Source organism: Gobius niger, assembly GCF_951799975.1.
Source record: "Gobius niger genome assembly, chromosome: 14".
Lineage (NCBI taxonomy): Eukaryota > Metazoa > Chordata > Actinopteri > Gobiiformes > Gobiidae > Gobius > Gobius niger.
This window is the reverse complement of record NC_136865.1, coordinates 26,836,528-26,862,159: the sequence shown is the minus strand read 5'-3', so window position 1 is coordinate 26,862,159 and position 25,632 is coordinate 26,836,528. Positions and strand designations below refer to the sequence as shown.

The following is a 25,632-nucleotide window of genomic DNA, read 5'->3' as shown; positions in this document are numbered from 1 at the left end:
GGAGCACACCCTCTGATCCCCCTTCCTAAAGAGAGGGATCACCACCCCGGTCTGCTAATCCAGAGGCATTGTCCCCGACTGCCACGCGATGCTGCAGAGACGTGTCAGCCAAGACAGTCCTTAAACAGCCAGAGACTTAAGGTACTCAGGACGAATCTCATCCACCCCGGAGCCCTGCCCGAGGAGGTTTCTAACCACTTCAGCCTGGGTGATGGGCGAGTCTGCCGCTGAGTCCCCGGCCTCTGCTTCCTCATCGGAAAACGTGACGGTGGGATTGAGGAGACCCTCGAAGAACTCCTTCCACCGCCGACAACATCCCCAGTCGAGGTCAGCAGCTCCCTACCCGCACTGTTGACAGTCTCTGTTATTAAATCAACAAGCCACAGTATAGTGGTGAGAAATTCAATCAAAATCATCTCTCAAATAAAAAAAACACATAAGCATCATTTGACCAATTGCGATTTAAATTCAATCAGTCCCAATCCAGTTTCTATTTGCAGTTCAGGCAATTTATAAAAGATACCTTGTCAAATTCTCAGCTGTTAAATGAAAACCACCGTCTCTTAGACATAACTTATAACTTGCAAGCAACAAGCATATTGCTAAATTTGCCAGTTGCTTCTTGTACCCATTACATAAGACAGTGTCAAAGAAGCGTGGGAAAAGGAACTAAGAAAAACAATATCAAAGCAGCAATGGGAACGGACACTCTCTCAAATTCACAAATGCTCAGTTAACATCAGACATAGGCTCATACAGTTTAAAGTGATTCTTCGTTTCTATTACTCCAAAGTCTCATTAAACACATGTTATCCTTATCTCCACCATGTGATAAATGTAAATCAGCTGAAGGATCACTGTCGCAGTCGTTTTGGGAATGTCTTATTCTACCATTTTGGTCCAGCATCTTCTTCTTTCACTCAGAGGTGTATCAGATAAACCTTGTCCCTGACAGGGATATGATCTTGTTTGGCTGGTCTTCAGAAATGGGTCTGTTTTGGCCAAAAGACTTCTCAAAGAGTGGAAAACCTCATCCGCACCGAGCTTTGGTTAGATGAGCTTGTGAATGTAATAACTCTTGGAAAAAATAAGATTCATAAATTCTACATGAATATGATCTAAAGGGAAGTAACCTGGAATCCTCTACTGAACTGTATTGAATCATTTTTTAGGTTCGTTTTGCCAGACACTAAGGTTAGAGATGTTAAAGATCTTCTGGCAAAACTAACCTAAAAAGTGATACTAGAATACAAGTAGATACAATGAACGTTACGAAGTTTGTATTGAATCATGCATGACTTGCAGGCAATTAAAAAAGATTTTGGAGCCCTTGATGCCGGGCAATATTCATCCAACTTGCCGTGGTCTGGATCCTCTGCAGATCCTGAGCCAGTGCAGGCTGGATGGATATATTAGACTTCACTATCTGGGTGTTATCTCCAACATGGTTGTGCCATTGAGCTTTGAGTTCTAAGTTAGAAGGCACGTGTCTCCTCAAGTGTGCATGTATGCGTGGCAATTTTTGCTTCTACTTGAGCCAAATAATCCAATGCCCTTTTTTTCTGTAGCACATTTTATAAACAAGTGTTTCCAAAGTGCTGCGCATAAGATCGACAGTAGGAATCGAAACTTAAATCAAGTGAAGCCAAACCTTACTTGAGCAAATATTTTGGCTACTCCACCCACCTCTGCTTGGGTGGGATTAATTTAGCTTAAGACTTAAGCTAAACTAAGCCTTAAGGGAACAGGGTGTCCTTAACAGATTCCTCTTTTTTCTTTTCTTGCATTGGTTTATTTTTGGACTTCATCCAAAGCATAAGAATGATTCAAGTCAGTCAGTGTTTTTCATGGAAAAACTAATAACATTACAAAACATTCTTCATTTAAATAACAAATACTTCTTTTGTAGAGTTGGACCCTGAGGCGCCGAAAAGTGCATAAAAAGTCGTAAATATAAATAACATGTCAAATATAATTTGCACAATATTAATAAAATAAACATTAAATGAATGTGTTAGTGCTACAAAGTCCACATCTGCCTTTCACACTCGCGCTTCTCCCTCTCGCAGCCTGTGGGGAACACCCGGCCATAACTCGTCCTCAATGCTGGCGTTGTCGTTCTCCGCTAGTGAGCGAGAGCTGGTGGTCTCGGACCAGTGGATGGACGCAGAGCCATAATCCGACTCGACACTGGACGCCTCGGACACGACCTGGAAACAAGGAGTCAGCATCAGAAAATGCAGTCAGACCAAACTTGTGCATCGACATAATTGTTGGTGTTGACCAGAACATCAGAGGGCAGAGCGTGTTGCAGGACTAAGACAAAAAGTGGATAATTGGTGACATGTCACACCCTCTTCAGTACTAAGTGGTACTGAACTTTGTAAAGGAAAAAAATGACGAGTTTCAGTGATGTACGTAGGTGTTATACGGAGCGTCACCCAGACACATCACTCTATTTTTGACAACCATTTCTTTCACAACCGAACATTATTGGGTGTCACACCAATAATAATACATTTTATAACTCAACAATGTCACTTATTTGTTCATGCTGTTACCAAGCTGAGTCATCATCGGCAGTGAATTTTAAATAAGAAAACTTATTTGATTTGTTCCTTAATCACACCATATTTTTTTTGCCTTAAGCACGTTTATTTTGAAGCTGCAACACCATAACCACCCAGTACAGATGATGGCTTAAGAATATTTGTTTACTCGGGAAACTATTGTACCACTGAGAGCTTACACAAACATCTATTGATATATATATTTTTGATATACAACTAGTTCCAATACCAATTCTGTTTTTGGAACTAAAGAAGTCACCTTAAAGGGATATTTCAGGATTTTGACATGGAGCCTTATTTCCTAGTTATTTAGAGTGTTGTTGATTTCTGGAGATTTTTTAATTTTTAATTCATGCAGTCCTTATATTTGAAGGGTTTAGTGGTGCTAGGCTAGTGCTAGGCTAGTGCATGTCTATGGTAGCTAGTAGCCTGCATTAAAAACCTCTTCAAAATCATGTGGTCGTCCTCCAAACGTTGCCATATCTGATTTGTAGAAAGCTCCTTTGACAATGCCCTATGTCCAAAATCCTAAACTATCCCTTTAAACCACTGAAATGAAAATATAAAACATATTGTACATTCTTCTCAGGTGGCAGATATTGGTCGTCAGTTTTCCTTCCTAATGACTATTCTCTCTTTCCCAAAGAAATCCATTGATATTTGTGCTGCAAGTGTTCATGCATGCCAGAACCACATGTTAGCCACATGTTAGCCACATTAGCATTTAGGCACAAACTTGTCTAAAATGTCCGCAGGGCCATTGATTTCACAGGTGACAGTGGTACATCTGAGTAGAGGTCCATTGTCTCTGTCCAACAATATGCCATAGTCCATATCAACAGTGAATGAAGGGCAAAGGGCTCTTTTCTGAATAAACAAGGTGGCCATTTTGTTTCGGGGGAAGGGTGTGATTGACGCACCTTTGTGCACTGAGATAAATATGGAAAAAAAAAAATACCCACTTCATTTTGCTTTGATTTAGTCCATTTTTGGGAGGTTAATTGTTACTGCTGCACTTTGTTTGACAAATTCGTTAAAATATTTTTGCTTTTATAACATTTGGCACTTTGGAGAGGTATGTGTGCACAATGCTAATAAGATATAGCACCAAAAAATGTAAAAGTTTACAAAGCCAACATACTTGGACCTACACTTCTGAAATTGTGCACACATTCTGAGTACCAGTAAGGTTACAACTGTACTCAATTTGGAGTGTGTGCTATGAAGTATATTTTCAGGAAAGACATTTCAGTTTATGTGTAATTTTCGATATATAAAAAAGCTATATTTTTATTAATTTTAGAACTGCAGAACCTTTTTACATGTTTTTGTCAAAATGTGCTTCTGAATTTACATAGATGCTACTTTTTGTCCTGATTCCAATGATGGTTCACATTAGCAATTTGGACAACGTATGTTGTTTTTATAGTAATTTTAATATGGAGAGGTTGCTGATTGATTAAGCCAGGCGAGAGTACATAAAAAAAACTACTGAAAAAGATTTTCCACTTTATTAAGCAGACCAACATTTTCAAGCAATATGGGAAAGAAAAAGGATCTCTCTGCTGATGAAAAGCGTGAAATAGTTGAATGCCTTGGTCTAGGTATGAAAACTTTTGATATTTCATGAAAGATTAAGCGTAATCATCATACTGATAAGAGATTTGTGGATGATTCAGAGCACACTCGGGTTTGTGCAGATAAAGGCACAATAAGGACGGTTTCTGCCAGACAAATACATCAGATTATTAGAACAGATGCTACAAAGCAGCATACAGGTATTTGAAGCCGCTGGTGCCTCTGGAGTCTCCCGAACATCAAGGTGTAGGACCCTCCAGAGGCTGAAGTTGTGCATACCGCCTATGCGATGCCCAATCCCGTCAGACCTTGGAAGCTAAGCAGGGAAGGGCCTGGTCGGTACTTGGATGGGAGACCGTTTGGTAACACCAGGAAGCCTAGCGAATGTAATGCGTGAGTGAGTGTGTGGTGGTGGTCGGAGGGGCCGATGGCGCAGACTGGTTGCCTCGCTTCCGTCAGTCTACCCCAGGGCAGCTGTGGCTACAATAGTAGCTTACCACCACCGAGTATGGAGTGAACGAATAGTGCAATGTAAAGCGTCTTTGAGTGTCCAGAAAAGCGCTATATAAAACCGATGCATTATTATTATTATTATAAACCTTCTATCAGGCCTCCCCTAATTAATTGAAGCTCATGAACAGAAACGGCTACAGTGGCTCAGAAAATGAATGAAAACTCATTTTCAAACAGTCTTGTTCACTGATGAGGCCGTGTAACCCTGGATGGTCAAATCAACTGAGTAGTGGATGGTTGGTGAATGGCTACAATGTCCCAACAAGGCTGTGACGTCAGTAAGGAGGGGGCGGAGTCATGTTTAGAAAATCTGAGAAAAATGTCATTTGCATAATAATTTGGAACGCGGTGTACTTGAGTAAAATAATCTAATCGACTTTATTTCTGTATCACATTTTATAAGCAAGCGTTTTTGCACATAAGATCGACAGTAGGAATCAAAACTTAAATCAAGTGAAACCAGACCTTACTTGAGCAAATATTTTGGCTACTCCACCCACCTCTGCTTGGTTGGGATTCCCTGATTCATTTGCTTAAGTCACCTAATTTCTTTAATGAACATGTATCTTATTTTTCGACCTCATCAAAGCATACGAATGATTGAAGACACACCCAGTGTTTTTTATGACACATCTTTATTACATATTTCCACAAAAGCTCAAACAGATTTCAAAACATACTTGTACATGTTAATATTGCCATTTCTCCCCTTTCCCGGTTTCACTCACTTGTTCTAGTGCATTTAATTGAAAACCTAATAACGGAAAATAACATTCTTCATTTAAATAACAAATACTTCCTTTGTAGAGTTGGACTCCGAGGCACCGAAAAGCTTAAAAATCAAACAGTCGGAAACATAAATTATAATTCACACAATATTGATAAAATAAACATTAAATGAATGTGTTAAAGTGCTACAAAGTCCACGTCTGCCTTTCACACTCGCGCCTCTCTCTCCGGCCACCTGTGGGGAACACCCGGCCATAACTCGTCCTCGTCCTCGCTGACCTCGATGCTGGCGTTGTCGTTCGGAGCTGGTGAGCGAGAGCTGGTGGTCTCGGACCAGTGGATCGACGCAGAGTCAGAGTCCGACTCGACACTGGACGCCTCGGACACGACCTGGAAGCGGCAAGTCAATGTCAGAAAATGCAGTTAGACCAAACTTGTGCATCGACATAATTGTTGTTTTCCAGAACATTGGAGGCGTGTTGCAGTACTAGGACAAAAAGTGGATAATTGTATGTTTCATGTGCTTGGTGACATGTCACACCCTTTTCTTGAATACTGGGGTATTAAGTGTATTAACAGATGACACAATTTAAACCACTGAAATGAAAATATAAAACATATTGTACCTTCTTCTTATGTGGCAGATACTGGTCGTCAGTTTTCGACACCGCCTTTGGCTCCGTGTTCAAGAAGGCCACGTAATGGATCAGAGTGTTCAATCTAAAAAGAGGTTAACATCACGAGATTACTCTAAAGGGACTATAGGGTGTTTAAAAAATTTGTATTTTCCTCCCTCTACATGTTCCAGCCATGTCCTAATGTGTAAAATGAGCCTAGGCCTGTTCACCACAACTGCCTCTAAATTCCTGCACTGTCACTATTCATTCCTGTGATTTTTTCCCCCACCGTCAGTACCTTTCCATGGTCTCCACCCAGACCGCCGAGTGTACAAATGAGCGCTATCTCCCTCCACCATCTTTTAGTCATCCAGGCATATTAGCCATTAAGCAGCTAATGTGTGCCCCTCTGAGCACCACCTCACGCCTCTCACCCAACAAAGGGCTTTTCCAGCGTTTGTTAAAAAGCTCTATTGCTGAGGTGGTTGGTAACAAAGTAAATTTACTTAAGTAGAGTTTTTGAGGATCTGTACTTCACTTGAGAGAACTTTCTACTTTTATTTCACTACATTTGAAAGACATACATAACTAGATTTCTAGAAAGTAAAAGATTATTTTGTTTATTTTAAAAGCCTTATAATGCACACTCTATGAACTGTAGGTGGCGCTGTACAGATGTACTGTCAAGTGCCACTGACAGATCGGGAATTTAGGCACAATTGTGTGTGTTTTTGCAGCTGAAAGGTTACATTTATTTAAAGGGACTATACAGAGTTTAAAAATGTTTCCTCCCCCTACATGTTCCATTCATGTCTTAATGTGTAAAATGAGCCTAGACCTGTTCACCACAACTGCCTCTAAAATCCTGCACTGTCACTCAAAAAGGTGTCACTTCGGGTCCGAAGTGCCGTCATGCACAAGCTTAATATAGAAGGTGCAGTTACACATATGGCCTGAGGTGGCAGTAGTGAGTATAAAATGGCTAACTTGCATCTAGCCCCTTTAAGTACTTTGGGCAAAATGTTTGCATTTCTGACTCATTGCAAGTGCTGACCTGTGGAAAATCATCGCCACGAACTGGATCAAAACCGTGGTGGCGAATCCGAAGATGAACATGAAGCCGATGGGGTCGATTTTCACAACTCCAAGGTCCTCCAGCTCCACACTCACTTTCGGCAGCTCGATGGAGATGGAGACGTCGAAGGTCTGCAGAGTGAAAGTGGCCACCAACCACAGGGCGTTTACCATGAAGAAGGCGAAGTTTATCTGGGAGAAGATCGAAGAAGTAGTTCAACACTGATTTCAGATTTTTAGACTTCATGCTCCTGTAGTGTTTTCCTTATTATACTAATGTGTTTGTGGATACTTTGGTTGTTTTGTGCTGTATTATTGTTTGAACAATTCCACATTCACTCAGGCTGAAGTTTGTGTTTTGGGTGATCTAGTTTATTGATTGTTAAATAAAACATTTTTATTTTCATACTACGTCTGACTTTTCTTGTTTTTGTAGCCACACCTGCCTGCCCATTTTGATAGGGAAACCCCGCCCTTACCCACAGCACGTAATAGATGTTACACAACAACATTTGTGTACAGAGGAGGCCGGACCTAGTTCATAATTACCAGCGTTCGTAGAAGCACTGGAATGATCAGAACTGTAATCCATAAAGACAAAACCGGCTCTGCTCATTTGTCTGAGCGAGCTTCAGGCAGCAAAACAAGCTCCTTCCACAATTTTAAACCCTAAGAGACCCATGTCCATCTGTAACATCGCCGACTTTCACACATGACTTTGGAACAGAAAGTGATAAGAGTTTTGCGATCTTTTTCTGTCGGAAACGAGAGGTTTGTTACATATCTACTTGAAACAGAGCATTTTATAGTTGAACGCTCAAGTAAAGTGTATTTGATTACGCACCAAAAGAAAGACGTTAAAATGTATGTGTCATTCATCCAATTCTATCTAATCCAGTGTGATAATTTTTGTTTAATGTCCTTTAATTCTAGGGAACATTTAGTCATCATCAGTCATTATTTCAAAATGTTCTCAGCTTCATGTTTGTTCTTTCACATGGACAAAGCACAGACCTGTGTGAATTGAAATCATATGAGTCTCTTTCAAACTGTCATTGGCAGATTTTAGCCTCTTCTATTCATTTTTATTTCAGTCATATACAAAACACATGGACATATTAGTCTCAAAAACAACTTTTCATTTAGTTTTAGTCTCATTTTACTGTCACTAAAATGATGACGAAATTAACGCTGATCTAATCCTTACCTTGTTTCTCAGCCCTTTCAGTGACTCTTTGGCTTCCTCCTGTTTGGCCGCGGGTATCCGCAGAGGTTCCAGGTATTTCTCCTTTAGTTCAATAAAGAAGTCCTCCTCTTCCTGTAAGACAAGTTATCATTTTGTTGAAATGTGTTTTCATTTTCAAGTCGTGCATATAATAATAATAATTATTATAATAATAACAATCTATAATAGAAACCGCAATCTCAATGGCCGCCGCCTGGGCGCCGCCATGTTTATTTCCCATACCGACTTTGAAGCTAAGCAGGGACGGGCCTGGTTAGGACTGGGATGGGAGACCGTTTGGGAACACCAGGAAGCCTGGCGACAGTAGTGAGTTTGTGCGTGGTTGGTGCTGACCGTCTCCAAAGCTTTGTCTCCAAAAAAAAGTACACGCAAAACATTGCCCAAAACCTGCTCAAACACGAGCCTCTAATCAAACGCGCTGCTCCGAGTGATTTATCCTCCGTGTGAGTAAAAGCGAAAATGAAACTACCACTTAACGAGCGCATGGCCTGCACTGCGTAGTTTTTTTCTTTTTTTTTACGTTGCTGCTGTACCATTTGTTTTCTATTTTGCTTTCACGTATTGTGAGCCCAGAGGTACATTTTATTCTAAAGCAGCTTTGAAAGCATTGCCAATTTTATTGTAAGGTTATGAATACTGTCTAACAACGATCATTAGGCTATTTCATTTCAAAACCTACTTATTATTTTTTTGATTGTACACTACCGTGATGCACCAAACCACGGGTCCTGCACCGTGAACCGAACCTCTAGAGCTGAACCCCTAATATTTATCCATAATTATTCCACTGTCTCTTGATTTCTATTCCCCGAGTTTAGCGAAAATATTGTCGTTGTAGTTAATAAGAAAGGAGTGCGGGTGCATCAAACACTCCAATTGCTGTTTGTTTGAAATTATTTTTAGCATTCATTATTTTACACATTTGTATTGGCCATAGTTTTTGGAATGGGTTGGGAACCACTGGTCTACAGCTGAACTGTGTGATGGGTTGGACATTTCTTTGTAATCACTCATAATCTCAGATTATCAAATGTGGAGACTAGCGAGGCCCGGCCGAAGGCCGGGTCTCAGCTAGTCTATTATAGAAAACGCAATCTCAATGGCCGCCGCCTGGGCGCCGCCATGTTTATTTCCCATACCGACTTTGAAGCTAAGCAGGGAAGTGCCTGGTTAGAACTGGGATGGGAGACCGTTCCTCGGAAGCTAAGCAGGGAAGGGCCTGGTTAGGACTGGGATGGGAGACCGTTTGGGAACACCAGGAAGCCTGGCGACAGTACTGAGTGTGTGCGTGGTTGGTGTTGGGGGCTGATGTGCGCAGACTGGTTGCCTGTCCATGAATAATGCACCAAATTGTTAGGCGACTTTGAGCGTCTGGAAAAGCGCTATAATGCATTATTATTATTATTATTATTACATCCGCGGCCGGCCCCCACGTGACGGTCCCACCGGCCGCGGGCATTGACAACGGGTCCATATGGACCGCGGTGCTGCTGTCCGAGGACAACCCGCTGTCACAAAAACGCGAGTGCACGAGATCTGACTGCCGTGCGTGTGCACGCATCCAAACAGGGCGATGTGTGTGTGTGCGCGCGTGTGTGTGCGTGCGTGTATGTATGTATGTGTGCGCGCGCATCCAAACAGGGCGATGTGTGCGTGTGTGTGCGTGTGTGTGCGTGTGTGTATGTGTGTGCGTGCGTGCCCAAAACCTGCTCAAACACGAGCCTCTAATCACACGCGCTGCTCCGACTGGTTTATCCTCCGTCTGAGTAAAAGCGAAAATGAAACTACTCCTTAACAGCGCATGGCCTGCACTGCGTAGTTTTTTTTCTTTTTTTTTTACTTTGCTGCTGTACCATTTGTTTTCTATTTTGCTTTCACGTATTGTGAGCCCAGAGGTACATTTTATTCTAAAGCAGCTTTGAAAGCATTGCCAATTTTATTGTAAGGTTATAAATACTGTCTAACAACGATCATTAGGCTATTTCAGTTCAACACCAACTTATTATTTTTTTTATTGTACACTACCGTGATGCACCAAACCACGGGTCCTGCACCGTGAACCAAACCGTTAGAGCTGAACCCCTAATATTTATCCATAATTATCCCACTGTCTCTTGAATCCTGTTCCCCGAGTTTAGCGAACATATTGTCGTTGTTGTTTATAAGAAAGGAGTACGGGTGCATCAAACACTCCAGTTGCAGTTTGTTTGAAATTTTTCTTAGCCTTCATTCTTTTACACATTTGTAGTGGCCATAGTTTTTGGACTGGGTTGGGAACCACTGGTCTACAGCTGAACTGTGTGACGGGTTGGACATTTCTTTGTAATCACTCACAATCTCAGAATATCAAATGTGGAGACTAGCGAGGCCCGGCCGAAGGCCGGGTCTCAGCTAGTAATAATAATAATGCTAGATAAGTATGTAACTATAAAGCCTCTGAGCCACCCTAATTACACACTAGCACAGTCAAGGACTCAACATCAATGGCGTTAATTGAACCATCAGCCTTTTGGTTTGTGGCCACACCTTGTCAAGTGAATCCTCTTCTAGTTTCATGTCTGTGGACAGTCCCTGCAGCTCCGACACCCAGCCTGCATCGAAAAAATGGTTTTAGGTGACGTTAAATGCCAGTGTGTCAGATTCATTACAAAACAGAAGCAAAGACTTACATTGATAAGGGAAGTCATAAACCAGCTCCTCTCTGAAAGAAAATCAAACGAAATTTGGTGAAACATGAAATCTAACATCAGGGGAAAAAATAATGTTAAAGTTTGCAAAATGAGGAGTGAGAGAGAGAGAGACGTTTCAAAGCTCATTGGTCAAAGTTATGGCACCGGGGATTCTGATTGGTTGCTGTGATCAGCAAAGGGAGGGATTATAGAAAGTGTGTCTGCTTATTTTTTACTTTCATGTTAAAGACGAGAGTGAGGAAAAAGAGGAGTTTATGTGTACTTAACTAAATTTATGCGTGAAATCAAAAGAAAAAAATAATAAAATAGTAATGGCACAAGTTTGTTTGGTCCTCCTTTAGTATATTGTTAGTTTTCACACTGGCTCTAGTTAAATCAACCTAAAGAAGCTCTTTCTGATCGTCGTTTGTTAAGTGGCAGATAGTGCGAGCGTATGTGATCACAGACTGTCAATTACTCTTTGAATAATAAAAACAAATGGCAGAAACTCAAACTGTTCTTTTTGTTCTGTGTCGGCGCTCACCTGGTGTCATCGCCGTCGTCGACGATGGTGTTCTGGGGTCCGGGCTCAGTCATCTGAGGCTCGGGCTCGGTCACCTGAGGCTCGGGCTCCTGTGGGACCAGCGCCTTCTCCTGACTCTGACCGGACTTTTTACAGCATTTGGCCCACGAGAACCAGCGCTGAAAGGCACTCTTAGCTGCAAACACAATCAATTTGATTTGCACAATACTTTACTCCTTTTAACCTGTGTCTTGATTTTTCTGACTGGCACTCAAAATGTACTTGAAATGAGATTGTTGTTGTACATAAGTAAAAGGTGAAGCCCTTGTTGAGAAGACATTTTAACTCTTCATTTTGAATAATATTTGTTCATTGTTATACCTTTCTCTTTGGTGGTCTTGGGGGCGGCAGGTGCAGCCGCTCCCGGGGCAGGTTTATTTTCTCTCGTGCCCCACGACACGTTGTTCAGATTCACCATGGAGTAGATGGTGAGCAGCAGGTACGAGCTGGGGATGCAGATGATGAATAGCAAGCCATAGAAGATCAGGTGGAACTCCTGAGGGTGCAACAGCGCAGTGACGAAGTAAATGACAGCCATCCCGATGACAAATATGCTGCCGGGGGTCAAGATGGTTTGGTCGATTACCATTGCACCTAAAATCAAGGGAAAACAACACATACTGTATTTTAGCAGTTCATTAAAAAATATTCCCTATTCACCTTATTTTGCCCCGCCCACTTAACAAAACTTAACTAAATAAATTAATTTTTTTGTTGAAATAGGATAATTACACAAGCCTTTTTGATGCATGAGTAGCTCTTTGTTGCTTTTGGTTCATAAAAGCACTTCATAGTGTGAAAAGATTGGAGACTCCTGGCTTACAATATGTAGTTAATACAAGTGCTTTGTCTTTCAGGTCATGTGTGTGCTCAGGTGTGTGTTTGGTCAAATCATATAATGCGATTAATTATGTTTTCAATTAATGCGATTAATTTTGACAGCCCTAATATATATATATATATATATATATATATATATATATATATATATATATATATATATATATATATATATATACAGTGCCTCTCGAAAGTATTCATACACCTTGAACTTTTGCACACTTTGTCATGTTTACAACCCTAAACATAAAGATTTTATTTTTATTGTTTTACTGAACGTTCACACACAAGTAACAGACAACTGTGAAGTGAAAGCAAAATGATACATCTATTTTTCAAAAAATAGAAAAGTGAAAAGTGGGCCTTGCATAAGTATTCATACAGCATGCATGAATACTTTGTGGAACCCCCTTTTGCTGTAATAACAGCAGAAAGTCTTTTGGGGTTTGATTCTACAAGATTTGCACAAACAACTCAAGCTCTGTCACATTAGAAGGAGAGCGTTTGTGAACAGCAGTTTTCAGACCTTCCCACAGATTTTTAATAGGATTTAGGTCAGGACATTGACTGGGCCATTCTAACACATTAATATGTTTTTATTGAACCATTCCATTGTAGATTTAGCTTTGTGTTTAGGGTCATTGTCCTGCTGGAAGGTGAATCTCCACCTCAGCCTCAGTTCTCTTGCTGACTCCAGAAGGTTTTCCTCCAAAATGTCTCTGTATTTGGCTCCATCCATCTTCCCAACTATTCTTACAGTCTCCCCAGTCCCCGCTGAGGAAAAGCAGCCCCACAGCATGATGCTCCCCCCCGTATATTTGACACTGGGGATGGTGCACTCAGGACGATGAGCAGTGTCAGGTTTGCTCCATACATAACGTTTTGCATTTGGGCCAAAAAGTTACATTTTTCTCTCATCTGACCAAAGCTCCTTCTTCCACATGGAGCTGTGTCCTCCATAGGACTTCTAGCAAACTTCAAACGGGATTTCTTATGGCCTCCTTTCAATAATGTTTTTCTTCTTCCACTCGTTAATGAAGGCCAGATTTGTGTAGATACGACTTATAGTTGTCCCATGTACAGATTCCCCCAGCTCAGCGGCAGGACTTCACAGCTCCTCCAGAGTTATCTTGGGGCACTTGATTGTATTTCTGACCAGTGCTCTCCTTGTTCAGTTTGTTAGTTTACGTGAACAGCCGTGTCTTGGTAAGTTGGCAGTGGTGCTTTACTCTTTCCATTTCTGAATGATGGATTGAACAGTGCTCCAGGAGATGTTTAAATCTTGGGAAATCTTTGTATAACTTAGTGCTGCTTTAAAGTTCTCCACAGCTTTATCCCTGACCTCTCTGGTGAGCTCCTTGACCTTCATGATGCTGTTTAGTGACCAATACACCCTGACCACAGCTTTGAGGGCCTAAAAGAACAGCTGAAATTATACTGAGAGTAGATTACACACAGGTGGCCTCTATTTAACCGTTAGGCCAAGGTGTGAACATTCTGGAGTCATTAGGAATGTTATAAAGGGAATTTAATGCACTCAGAAAATGCTGTACTAATACTTATGCACGCCCCACTTTTCACTTTTCTATTTTTTGAAAAATAACGGAATCATGTATCATTTTGCTTTCACTTAACAGTTGTCTGTTACTTGTGTGGGAACGTTCAGTAAAAAAATCAAAATAAAATCTTTATGTTTAGGGTTGTAAACATGACAAAATGTGCAAAAGTTCAAGGTGTATGAATACTTACGAGAGGCACTATATACACATATATATATATATATATATATATATATATATATATATATATATATATATATTAATGTAGTAGCTTATTTTGCTGTGACTTACCGATTATAGACATGGAGACCACCAACATGAGGAAAGCATAGATCACACTCAAAACGGCTGCGATGGTGATCTGATGGTCTGTTTTTAGTTTGAAGCAGAGGCCCAGGTAGATGGCAGGGGGGATCACAGCCAGGACCAGCGCCCAACTCGAGTGAATGTTGAACATGAAAGAAAGACTTCCTGAAGAGAAAACAAAATCGTAAATTGTAGCGTTCAGAGGGTGACCAGATTACAAATAGGCCATAAACAAACTAGTCGATTAATCGACTTCTGCGTAAGAGCCGCCCTCATTTTTACAGTCGACTAGTCCTGTGTTATCTCTTTCTCCCTCCCTCACTCCCTCTCTCTGCCTAATTTCAACATTAATGTCAAGGCGGAACCCCTTTTCCGTGTTTCGGTGGGACAATAAACAGCGTTACACCATAGCAGACCAGCGGCTACTTGTTTGACCGGTTAGCGTTCACTTTTTAGTGTCTACAGTGTCTGCGCGCAGGGGATTACCCGCGTAATCCCCTGCGCGCAGCCGAAATCGAGACTCTCCACCATAGACTGTAAAAAAAATGGACGTCTTATGCTCACTCCTCCCCGTTTACCAGAATGACCACGGCCGTGGGGGAATTTATGGCGGATTTACAGACTCCTCCTCCCCAGCTCTGACGAAGCATGTTCCTAAAAAGGACATACGGGCGGGATCTTCACCGTAGACTCGGCCCTTGCGTGATGTGTAGCTCGCGCTGCTCCAATGCTAACAGTCGGACCCTCATTAAGTACGAGATTTCAAAAATTCATATTGCGAAAACCAGCCAGGTTTCATATATTGTGATAAACCCAGCGTTATCTCAGGAGGAATATCTAGCCTAGTCTAGTGTTGAAACAATTGAAACCAGGCTTTAAAGTAGTTTTTAACATGTCTAAAGTCCAATGCTTTTCAATGGGAGCCCAGCGGCGATATGGAGGTACTACAGCAATGGCGGAGCAATGGCGGAGCAATGGCGGCCCCCACGTTTGTGGTCAAAAAGCAGGGTAGCCGGCGGCCATTGCTCTCCACCGTCAGTGCGCACCACGGCCCGAGGACTTATTCACGTGGAATCAACTACGAGCAAACACTCTGGGACCAAAAGCTTTTTACTTCAGACCTTGAATTTACAAGGAAGATGATCCTACAGTACAAAGGAGTACAGATGAGGCCAGGAGGAGAGCGAGACAAACGGAGCAGGAGAGAGGGGAGAGGACGCGGATCTGTTTGTTTCTGGAGGCGAAGGTAAGGTACACTGAGCATTGCCTAAAAATAAAGTTAAAACCTAGGAAATGGTAATAAGCCACTATTGTATATTAACTCAGATCATACCTGTAAAACCTGCTTACATGTGAGCCTACATTATTACATGACAGATTTGGACGTGAATATATTGTACTTATTCCTCCGTTGTTAATATGATGACGTCATCACACAACTAGTCGACTCTACATCGACTTTCTTGACTCTAAAGTCGACTTCTAAAAATCAGTAGTCGTTCAGGCCCTAATTACAAAGTGGTCAAACATTTCTAAAAGATATACTGTAGGTGCAACTTAGCATCAAAAATATTGTCTGGAAATATGGCAATTATCTGAGAGAGAGAGAGAAAAAAAAGATGACATCAAAACTCATCCTGGAAACTTTTTGTACGGATAGACTTGGTTGGACAATGTCTTTAGGGCTGTCCTATGGAAATACTTAGGAATACTTGGTCATCCTTTTCAATAAACTTTTTAAAGCCGCAAAAACTAGCCTTACCTGCTATCATAAGGCAAATCGTGGCAGGGGCAAGAATAGCAGAAAACATGGCGAAGAGTTGATAAAACATAAAGGGTTTGGATATGGATGAGTTCCTCTTAGAAATCATGTTGGTGGAACCGAGAAGATCCACAACGTTGGCCATGGTAGAGGGACCCCACCTCCGCCGCTGCAGACCCAAGAGCAGAGGAGAGTTGGCGTCAGACCTGATGCTGGAGACTAGACTGTGTTTGTGGACACGTCTTTCTAACCTGGTTGTAGAGCTCTTTAAAGTCCTCAGGAGCGTTGGTGTAGGCATCTGAAGCCGCGTTGTACTCCACTCTCCAGCCCTGTTTCAGCAGCAGAGTGCACAGCCAGCGGTCCTCCCCTGCACAAAACAAAAAAGCAATTCAATTTAAGGGAAAGCGAACATTCATTAATGAACATGTTAGAGATGCAGATTTGCAGAGGCTGAAAAAATATCATTCCTTTTGTATTCTGCAAGTTCACAGGTTCACATAAGTCCAAGATCTAAGTATGCTCTGAAGTGTAGATTGGAGATATCCTGTATGTGAGGCCTAAAAACAGGCTTTAAAGGAATAGGCCACCGTTTTTATATACTAAGATATGTTCTTACCTCACTTTAGTCGAGTTAATATATCCCCGTCTGGTCATTGTCCGCGCGCTCTGTCACGCAAACGGAGCACATACGCAGCCTCTCCCATATGTGACATAGCTCCGAAAAAGCTCACGATAGAAGCTACCAAGCTCTTCCACGTGTTCCCTATTTAAATAAAGTTACGTGAAGTGTTTTCATGCGAAGTATATTTACACAGAAATGTAACGTGTCGATTTTATAAGCAAATAAAAAGGGGGACTATATTGTGAGGCGTAATGATACGAGGAGCACAGCGTCCGCGTAGTAACTCCTAAAGACTTCCCCCCGCTCACTTCCGTCAATAACCTTTAGGAGTTACTGCGCGGACGTTTTACTCCTCGTATCATTACGCCTCACAATATAGTCCCCCTTTTTATTTGCTTATAAAATCGACACGTTACATTTCTGTGTAAATATACTTCGCATGAAAACACTTCACGTAACTTTATTTAAATAGGGAACACGTGGAAGAGCTTGGTAGCTTCTATCGTGAGCTTTTTCGGAGCTATGTCACATATGGGAGAGGCTGCGTATGTGCTCCGTTTGCGTGACAGAGCGCGCGGACAATGACCAGACGGGGATATATTAACTCGACTAAAGTGAGGTAAGAACATATCTTAGTATATAAAAACGGTGGCCTATTCCTTTAATCAGACAGTGGCCCCAGCTCCACCCCGCAAGCAGCTCAATGTTAAATATGTGCTTGTTGCAGTTGAACAATAAAACTTATTTGAGGAGTATCATTAAGTCACCTCAAGCCTCAGGGCTCAAGTCAAATTCTCGAGTCATTTTTGTTTCCAAGTCTAATGTCAAAATCCAAGTCTACTTTATCAAGTCATGTCTGAAAACGTCAAATTAGTTTCCCAAGTTTAAGTCACCTCTGCCTGATCAGGACAACAGGCAGATTTCTGTTAATCAGAGCTGTGTGAAAGATATGACCAAAACATGGGTCTCACCCTGGTCGTACTGGATGTACTGGCTGGCCTGTACGGACTTATTGGAGTATTTCTTCATGACGTTGTCGTCCATGAGGGCCTCGGCCCTGAACAGACTGAAGCAGCCCGGACTGCACAGGACGCAACCAATCATGTGCTCCGTTGCCTTCTGCAGCCAGTGACTGATCGCATACTCAAACTTCTGGAACCACACCACCGGGCCTGAGGGAGAAACAAGTGAATGATCTGTTCGACACTACAGGCATAATACTATCTGAAACTGTTGATTTTAAAATGATTTACTTTTGCCCAGAATGCAAGATTTCAACATATTTCACTCCAGCTATGGCCTTAGCGTTGTTCTTGACCACCATGACAAAGAATTACTTTTACTGCAGAATTATCTTTTGATTTCAATTATTGGCTCTCACCGCCATAAACAAACAACTTTCACAAAATAGATCTAAGTGAATGTGGGCATGCTGCTTCTGTTTTGAAGCTAAGAAACCGAAGAATTCAATCGCTGAGTTAGTTTTAACCTCAGCCAATGTATTTTTGATAACCGCGGCTAGCAACAGCATGCTAAAGCTAGCGGGAGCATACCTGATCCGGTAGGGTGAATCCTGCCACACACTGCCCCGACGCCAGGGTAAGTTTTCAGCCGGTCGGCGAGGAGCACCACCGCGCACGGCTGGAAGTCTGTGTCTCCATCCAAAGCCAGGAGGTAGGTGTTGTGCTTCTCTTTCTACAGTATTCAAACAGTCAGCTTCATGATAATGCTGAAACCCCACAGTCCGTCAGTCGTAATATTGTTTACCTCCATATCTTGCATCAGAGACTCCTCATCCTCTCCCTTCTTCCAACGGACATAGTATTTCGTCATGAGTTTGTATCCCAGAAGGTAGTAAAGATACATCACCTGTAGATTATGCAGAAATAACAGCTAAAACACAGCAGCTAGAGTGTAGTCTGACATGTTACGAACAAAGATGCGGTTATGTTTTACAACAAATTTAAAGCCACTCTGCGGAACACTTCAGGTTATGTGTGGCTATGTTTTGTTTAAATGTTGTTTGAATGGTTTTACCTGGGACCACCGCTTCTTGTGTCGAATTTTGTCTTTGTCCTTGAAGTGGACTACAATGTTGTTCCCGTGTGGCATCGTGACCACAATCCGACCCCCGTACGGCGTCCGAATGATCTTCTGCTTCGGAAGCTGCTGTCGCTTAATGAATATCTCCTCATCGAGGTTTGCGAATATGCTGCAAATAAAAACGCAATTACAAACATGAGCAAGATTTCATGAAGATAAAATAGGTTGTCAAATAGAGGTGTAGCAGAAACTTTGCTCACTTACCCATAAACTTCAGCAATGATTTCAACAAGATTCTTGGCATATTCATTCAGGTGACGCCCCCGACTTCCTTTAACGTCCAAAAAGGCGTCATCAAAGTAGATATGCGTCTCAAAAACGAAGTCTGTGAACTCCACGTTGCCCCTGGGTCTGTATCTATCCAGCCTGAACAACACAGCAACGTTTGTGAGAAACAAACTAACAAAAGTACAATGAAAGTTTTTAATACTGAGCACACACCTGAAGATAGAGATAAGTATGTTCATCATCTCCTCATAGGTTTCATGCCACATAGTCGCACAAAGGTAGATCATAGCTTTATCAATCGGTCTAAAGCTAATAAGAAAGAATGCAAACATTAACTTCACCTTGACAGACAATTATCACATTTTCATAATGACCTCCTAATAATGCAACACCAACCTCTTGAGCTTTTCTTTGGTCTTGATGTCGAAGCGTGTGTTAAGCAGTAGAGATTGCTCGATAAATCCTCCCTCGTACATCCCTCTGACAAACAGGTCCTGAGTCCTCTGTATGCGGTGCAGACTCAGGTGCGCCAGGTGGATGGTGCACAGCACCAGGCCCAACCACCAGGACACGGCGTAGCCTGAGGAAGAATGACATGTTCACTGAATGTTTCACTGTGATGTAATGTACGCTCAAACAGCCTCATGAAGAGCCTGGTTTGTACCAGTGAGAAAGCCGATGTCGGTGATCTTGGACATGTCCAGGAAGCAGAGTGTTTGGGTGACATCATAGACCAGCTCTGGGAAGACGCCGTTGGTAAAGTTGCCGTCTCGCACCTCCACCACTGCATTGCAGTAATGTGTGAAGTTGGTGCTGGTGCCGTTGAGGCTGAGCCTGTAGTCCTGATAGTAGACGATCACTGGAATCACCAGCAGCGCCATGACGGCCAGAGACGCCAGGTACAGAGGCAGGAGGAAGCAGCGCCGCATAGCATGCATTTTACAGGCAGCCAAGGAGAACCAGTGGCACAGAGCAGAGGAGACCAGCTGCACACCCACTGTGATGGCTATGATGCGGGTCTGTTGCTCTGGAATGGACCTCACGATGTCCCAGTCCATCTTGGACAGAGGGACATAAGCTCCTACCACTGAGAAGGTCACAGCCATCCGCAGCAGGCTGGAGAATGTGTTGAGTATGTTCTGGCACTTCTTCATGTCATAATACAAAGCTTTGACACGAATAGAGCGGCTGTGTTCACTGAGCAGTCCAAAGTAGTTTTCCCACCAGTTAAATGACACCAGCAGCGAGGCGCCCACTGCCAGCCCCACCCATATGGCCGTCTTTATATCGCTGAGGTCCTTCAGGATGTACAGATACACAAAGAGGCCGTAGCCCACCAGGATGAGAAGGATGGCAGTGATGGCGGGGGCCAGGAAGCGGCTCCTGTCTTTGCCCGTGCAATGAGCTACCACCTGCAGCAGCGCAGAGAGAAAGGCCACTCCGTTCAGGATGGTCACATTGGTCACAATGTCCAGGTGCGGCATGGCTACGATGGTGAGGATTGCAGCTCCTCCAGAGGCGATGAACTCAAAGAACAGGACCTGTGAAAACACATTTATCAATGACCATAACTCTTGTAAAAAGACTAAAAATATCATTCAAGAGAAAAAATATCAAGCTAACCAAGGCAGTGGTGGCTAATCTTGGGAACTTAGAGGTTTTGAGGCAGGACTTCCACACGCTCTTGAGGAAGAGGAGAACACTGGGGGCGACGAGGGCACAGGCGATGCACAGCAGAGACACAGGCTTCTGCTGCTCAGGGATCACCTTTGTGTCTTCACTGGACATCGTGATGAGGAGCAGGAAGGCCGTCTGACATGGGAATGGAAAAGAAAGGGGGTATTATTTATAATGAATAATAATTGGGAATTTCAGTTTTTCATTAAATTAAATCTCCAAAAAAAACAATAAAAATAAGAAAAACCTTGCTGCATAGAGCTAGTCCAAACACGATCAGCCCGACTGCGCAGAGTGTGATGAACCGCAGCAGTTTGATCATTTTCCACGGAGTGTTTTCATCTTCGATGATGGGCATTTCTCGGGCCGTGTCCCATGGCCTTCTGTTTCACACAAAAACAGGTTTGGCAAAATGTCTGAATAAGTGGTTTATAGCAGCATTTGAAATATCTAAATAATTTACATCAACGAATTGTAGAATAATATTTTAGGGTTGAGCATGGGTTTAACTAATCTGATGTTAATTGAAAGACAGTTCATCCAGGTTTATATTAAAAGGTCTGTGATGAAAAGTGTTAAAGGGTTTCAATTTTGGAGGACCAGAGGGAATTGATTAAATTAATTAAAATCAAGTGAATAAAAACTATATAAATAAATAATGATGATGATAAAGATAATAATGAAATATAGTAAAGTCTTCATATAAAATACATATACTATATATTTGGAGTAACAATTGTAAATGCGTTTCAAGGAAATTCTTACTTGGGGAAATCTCGGTCTTTGTCCTCCATGTCTTGCTCCATGAGTCTTGTTGATGGTGTCAAATGGACACATTGGCGATGCACAGGTTTTGTCAATCCTCTTGTTTTAGGCCACACCTCTTTGAGTTTGTGAAGCTCCACCTGTTTGTCCTGCACTGACACGAGCTGCAGGAAAATCACAGTATCTCTTTGGGAGAAAACCCATAAGGTTTCATATAACATTTTCATAACATCACATTTTAGTCAGGTTGAAGAAAAGGATGTCCGAAATGTTTCTCGAGAAGACAGTTCAAAAAAATAGATTAAATTGAAAATGAGACAACATTTAAGACAGAGACGGACAAAAACAACAATTAGTGGTTTATTATAATTTTTTTTATTATTATAAAAATGATAATAAAAAGGAATAATGCAGACTTAGTAGAATGCAATACGTACCCACAACAATTAATTATGTCATGTCGAAAACATACAGTCATATATTTCCTTCATCATCAAAATTAACTACAACGTTGAGGACACCCTCATTTGTAAATATTAATATCTCTATTGTCATTGACCTTTTAAAACATGAGCTATGAGATTCCACACAACCACACCGTGTAATTACAATAATTACTTCAAAGCAAAATTACCAAGCTCCTGCGGAGGAGCGTAATCCATTTTGTACCTGGAACACACCCTCTGATCCCCCTTCCTAAAGAGAGGGATCACCACCCCGGTCTGCTAATCCAGAAGCATTGTCCCCGACTGCCACGCGATGCTGCAGAGACGTGTCAGCCAAGACAGTCCTTAAACATCCAGAGACTTAAGGTACTCAGGAAGAATCTCAACCACCCCGGAGCCCTGCCCGAGGAGGTTTCTAACCACCGCGGTGACTTCAGCCTGGGTGATGGGCGAGTCTGCCGCTGAGTCCCCGGCCTCTGCTTCCTCATCGGAAGACGTGACGGTGGGATTGAGGAGACCCTCGAAGAACTCCTTCTACCGCCGACAACATCCCCTGTCGAGGTCAGCAGCTCCCTACCCGCACTGTTGACAGTCTCTGTTATTAAATCAACAAGCCACAGTATAGTGGTGAGAAATTCAATCAAAATTCTCTCTCAAATAAAAAAAATATATACAGTATAAGCATCATTTGACCAATTGCGATTTAAATTCAATCTGTCCCAATCCAGTTTCTATTTGCAGTTCAGGCAATTTATAAAAGATACCGTGTCAAATTCTCAGCTGTTAAATGAAAACCACTGTCTCTTAGACATAACTTATAACTTGCAAGCAACAAGCGTATTGCTAAATTTGCCAGTTGCTTCTTGTACCCATTACATAAGACAGTGTCAAAGAAGCGTGGGAAAAAGAACTAAGAACAACAATATCAAAGCAGCAATGGGAACGGACACTCTCTCAAATTCACAAATGCTCAGTTAACATGAGACATAGGCTCATACAGTTTAAAGTGATTCTTCGTTTCTATTACTCCAAAGTCTCATTAAACACATGTTATCCTTGTCTCCACCATGTGGTAAATGTAAATCGGCTGAAGGATCACTGTCGCAGTCGTTTTGGGAATGTCTTATTATTCTACCATTTTGGTCCAGCATCTTCTTCTTTCACTCAGAGGTGTATCAGATAAACCTTGTCCCTGACAGGGATATGATCTTGTTTGGCTGGTCTTCAGAAATGGGGCTGTTTTGGCCTAAAGACTTCTCAAAGAGTGGAAAACCTCATATGCACAGAGTTTTGGTTAAATGAGCTTGTGAATGTAATAACTCTTGGAAAAAAAAAGATTCATAAATTCTACATGAATATGAACAAAAGGGAAGTAGCCTGGAATCCTCTACTGAACTGTATTGAATCATGCATGACTTGTAGGCAATTAAAAAATAAATGTTTTTTTTATTTTCTTTTGATTTGTTTTGGAGGGTGGAGGGGAGGGGGACCTCAGGAGCCCTTGATGCCGGGCAATATTCATCCAACTTGCCGTGGTCTGGATCCTCTGCTGATCCTGAGCCAGTGCAGGCTGGATGGATATATTAGACTTCACTGTGGGTGTTATCTCCAACATGGTTGTGCCATTGAGCTTTGAGCTGCGCATAAGATCGACAGTAGGAATCAAAACTTAAATCAAGTGAAGCCAAACCTTACTTGAGAAAATATTTTGGCTACTCCACCCACCTCTCCTTAAGCTAAACTAAGCCTTACGGGAATAGGGTGTCCTTAACAGATTCCTCTTTTTTCTTTTCTTGCATTGGTTTATTTTTGGACTTCATCCAAAGCATAATAATGATTCAAGTCAGTCAGTGTTTTTCATAGAAAAACTAATAACATTACAAAACATTCTTCATTTAAATAACAAATACTTCTTTGTAGAGTTGGACCCTGAGGCGCCGAAAAGTGCATAAAAAGTCGTAAATATAAATAACATGTTAAATATAATTTGCACAATATTAATAAGATAAACATTAAATGAATGTGTTAGTGCTACAAAGTGCACATCTGCCTTTCACACTCGCGCTTCTCCCTCTCGCAGCCTGTGGGGAACACCCGGCCATAACTCGTCCTCAATGCTGGCGTTGTCGTTCTCCGCTAGTGAGCGAGAGCTGGTGGTCTCGGACCAGTGGATGGACGCAGAGCCATAATCCGACTCGACACTGGACGCCTCGGACACGACCTGGAAACAAGGAGTCAGCATCAGAAAATGCAGTCAGACCAAACTTGTGCATCGACATAATTGTTGGTGTTGACCAGAACATCAGAGGGCAGAGCGTGTTGCAGGACTAAGACAAAAAGTGGATAATTGGTGACATGTCACACCCTCTTCAGTACTAAGTGGTACTGAACTTTGTAAAGGAAAAAAATGACGAGTTTCAGTGATGTACGTAGGTGTTATACGGAGCGTCACCCAGACACATCACTCTATTTTTGACAACCATTTCTTTCACAACCGAACATTATTGGGTGTCACACCAATAATAATACATTTTATAACTCAACAATGTCACTTATTTGTTCATGCTGTTACCAAGCTGAGTCATCATCGGCAGTGAATTTTAAATAAGAAAACTTCTTTGATTTGTTCCTTAATCACACCATATTTTTTTTTGCCTTAAGCACGTTTATTTTGAAGCTGCAACACCATAACCACCCAGTACAGATGATGGCTTAAGAATATTTGTTTACTCGGGAAACTATTGTACCACTGAGAGCTTACACAAACATCTATTGATATATATATTTTTGATATACAACTAGTTCCAATACCAATTCTGTTTTTGGAACTAAAGAAGTCACCTTAAAGGGATATTTCAGGATTTTGACATGGAGCCTTATTTTCTAGTTATTTAGAGTGTTGTTGATTTCTGGAGATTTTTTAATTTTTAATTCATGCAGTCCTTATATTTGAAGAGTTTAGTGGTGCTAGGCTAGTGCTAGGCTAGTGCTAGGCTAGTGCATGTCTATGGTAGCTAGTAGCCTGCATTAAAAACCTCTTCAAAATCATGTGGTCGTCCTCCAAACGTTGCCATATCTGATTTGTAGAAAGCTCCTTTGACAATGCCCTATGTCCAAAATCCTAAACTATCCCTTTAAACCACTGAAATGAAAATATAAAACATAATGTACCTTCTTCTCAGGTGGCAGATATTGGTCGTCAGTTTTCCTTCCTAATGACTATTCTCTCTTTCCCAAAGAAATCCATTGATATTTGTGCTGCAAGTTTTCAGTGCATGCCAGAACCACATGTTAGCCACATGTTAGCCACATTAGCATTTAGGCAACTTGTTGAAAATGTCCGCAGGGCCATTGATTTCACAGGTGACAGTGGTACATCTGAGTAGAGGTCCATTGTCTCTGTCCAACAATATGCCATAGTCCATATCAACAGTGAATGAAGGACAAAGGGCTCTTTTCTGAATAAACAAGGCGGCCATTTTGTTTCGGTGGAAGGGTGTGATTGACGCACCTTTGTGCACTGAGATAAATATGGAAAAAAAATACCCACTTCATTTTGCTTTAATTTAGTCCATTTTTGGGAGGTTAATTGTTACTGCTGGACTTTGTTTGACAAATTTGTTAAAATATTTTTGCTTTTTAACATTTGGCACTTTGGAGAGGTATTTGTGTACAATGCTAATAAGATATAGCACCAACAAATTTAAAAGTTTACAAAGCCAACATACTTGGACCTACACTTCTG

General features: G+C 41.8%; 1 protein-coding gene across 1 annotated transcript; it reads right to left on the bottom strand.

The window, feature by feature from the left end:
- Nucleotides 1-120: 120 nt before the first annotated feature.
- LOC306973503 (chitin synthase chs-2-like) lies at nt 121-24,472 on the bottom strand (the record flags this gene model as incomplete). Its single annotated transcript, XM_079570427.1, has 28 exons — nt 121-339; nt 2,049-2,210; nt 5,670-5,780; nt 6,017-6,110; nt 7,062-7,273; nt 8,289-8,399; nt 10,854-10,918; nt 10,997-11,028; nt 11,541-11,715; nt 11,901-12,173; nt 14,270-14,449; nt 16,047-16,215; nt 16,298-16,413; nt 17,640-17,840; nt 18,222-18,363; nt 18,436-18,537; nt 18,706-18,880; nt 18,976-19,137; nt 19,213-19,308; nt 19,396-19,579; nt 19,664-20,540; nt 20,623-20,811; nt 20,924-21,059; nt 22,258-22,421; nt 23,419-23,524; nt 23,993-24,108; nt 24,153-24,214; nt 24,460-24,472. The coding sequence occupies 28 exons, from the start codon at nt 24,470-24,472 to the stop codon at nt 121-123; spliced, it is 4,644 nt and encodes a 1,547-aa protein (XP_079426553.1).
- Between the last annotated feature and the right edge of the window lie 1,160 nt (nt 24,473-25,632).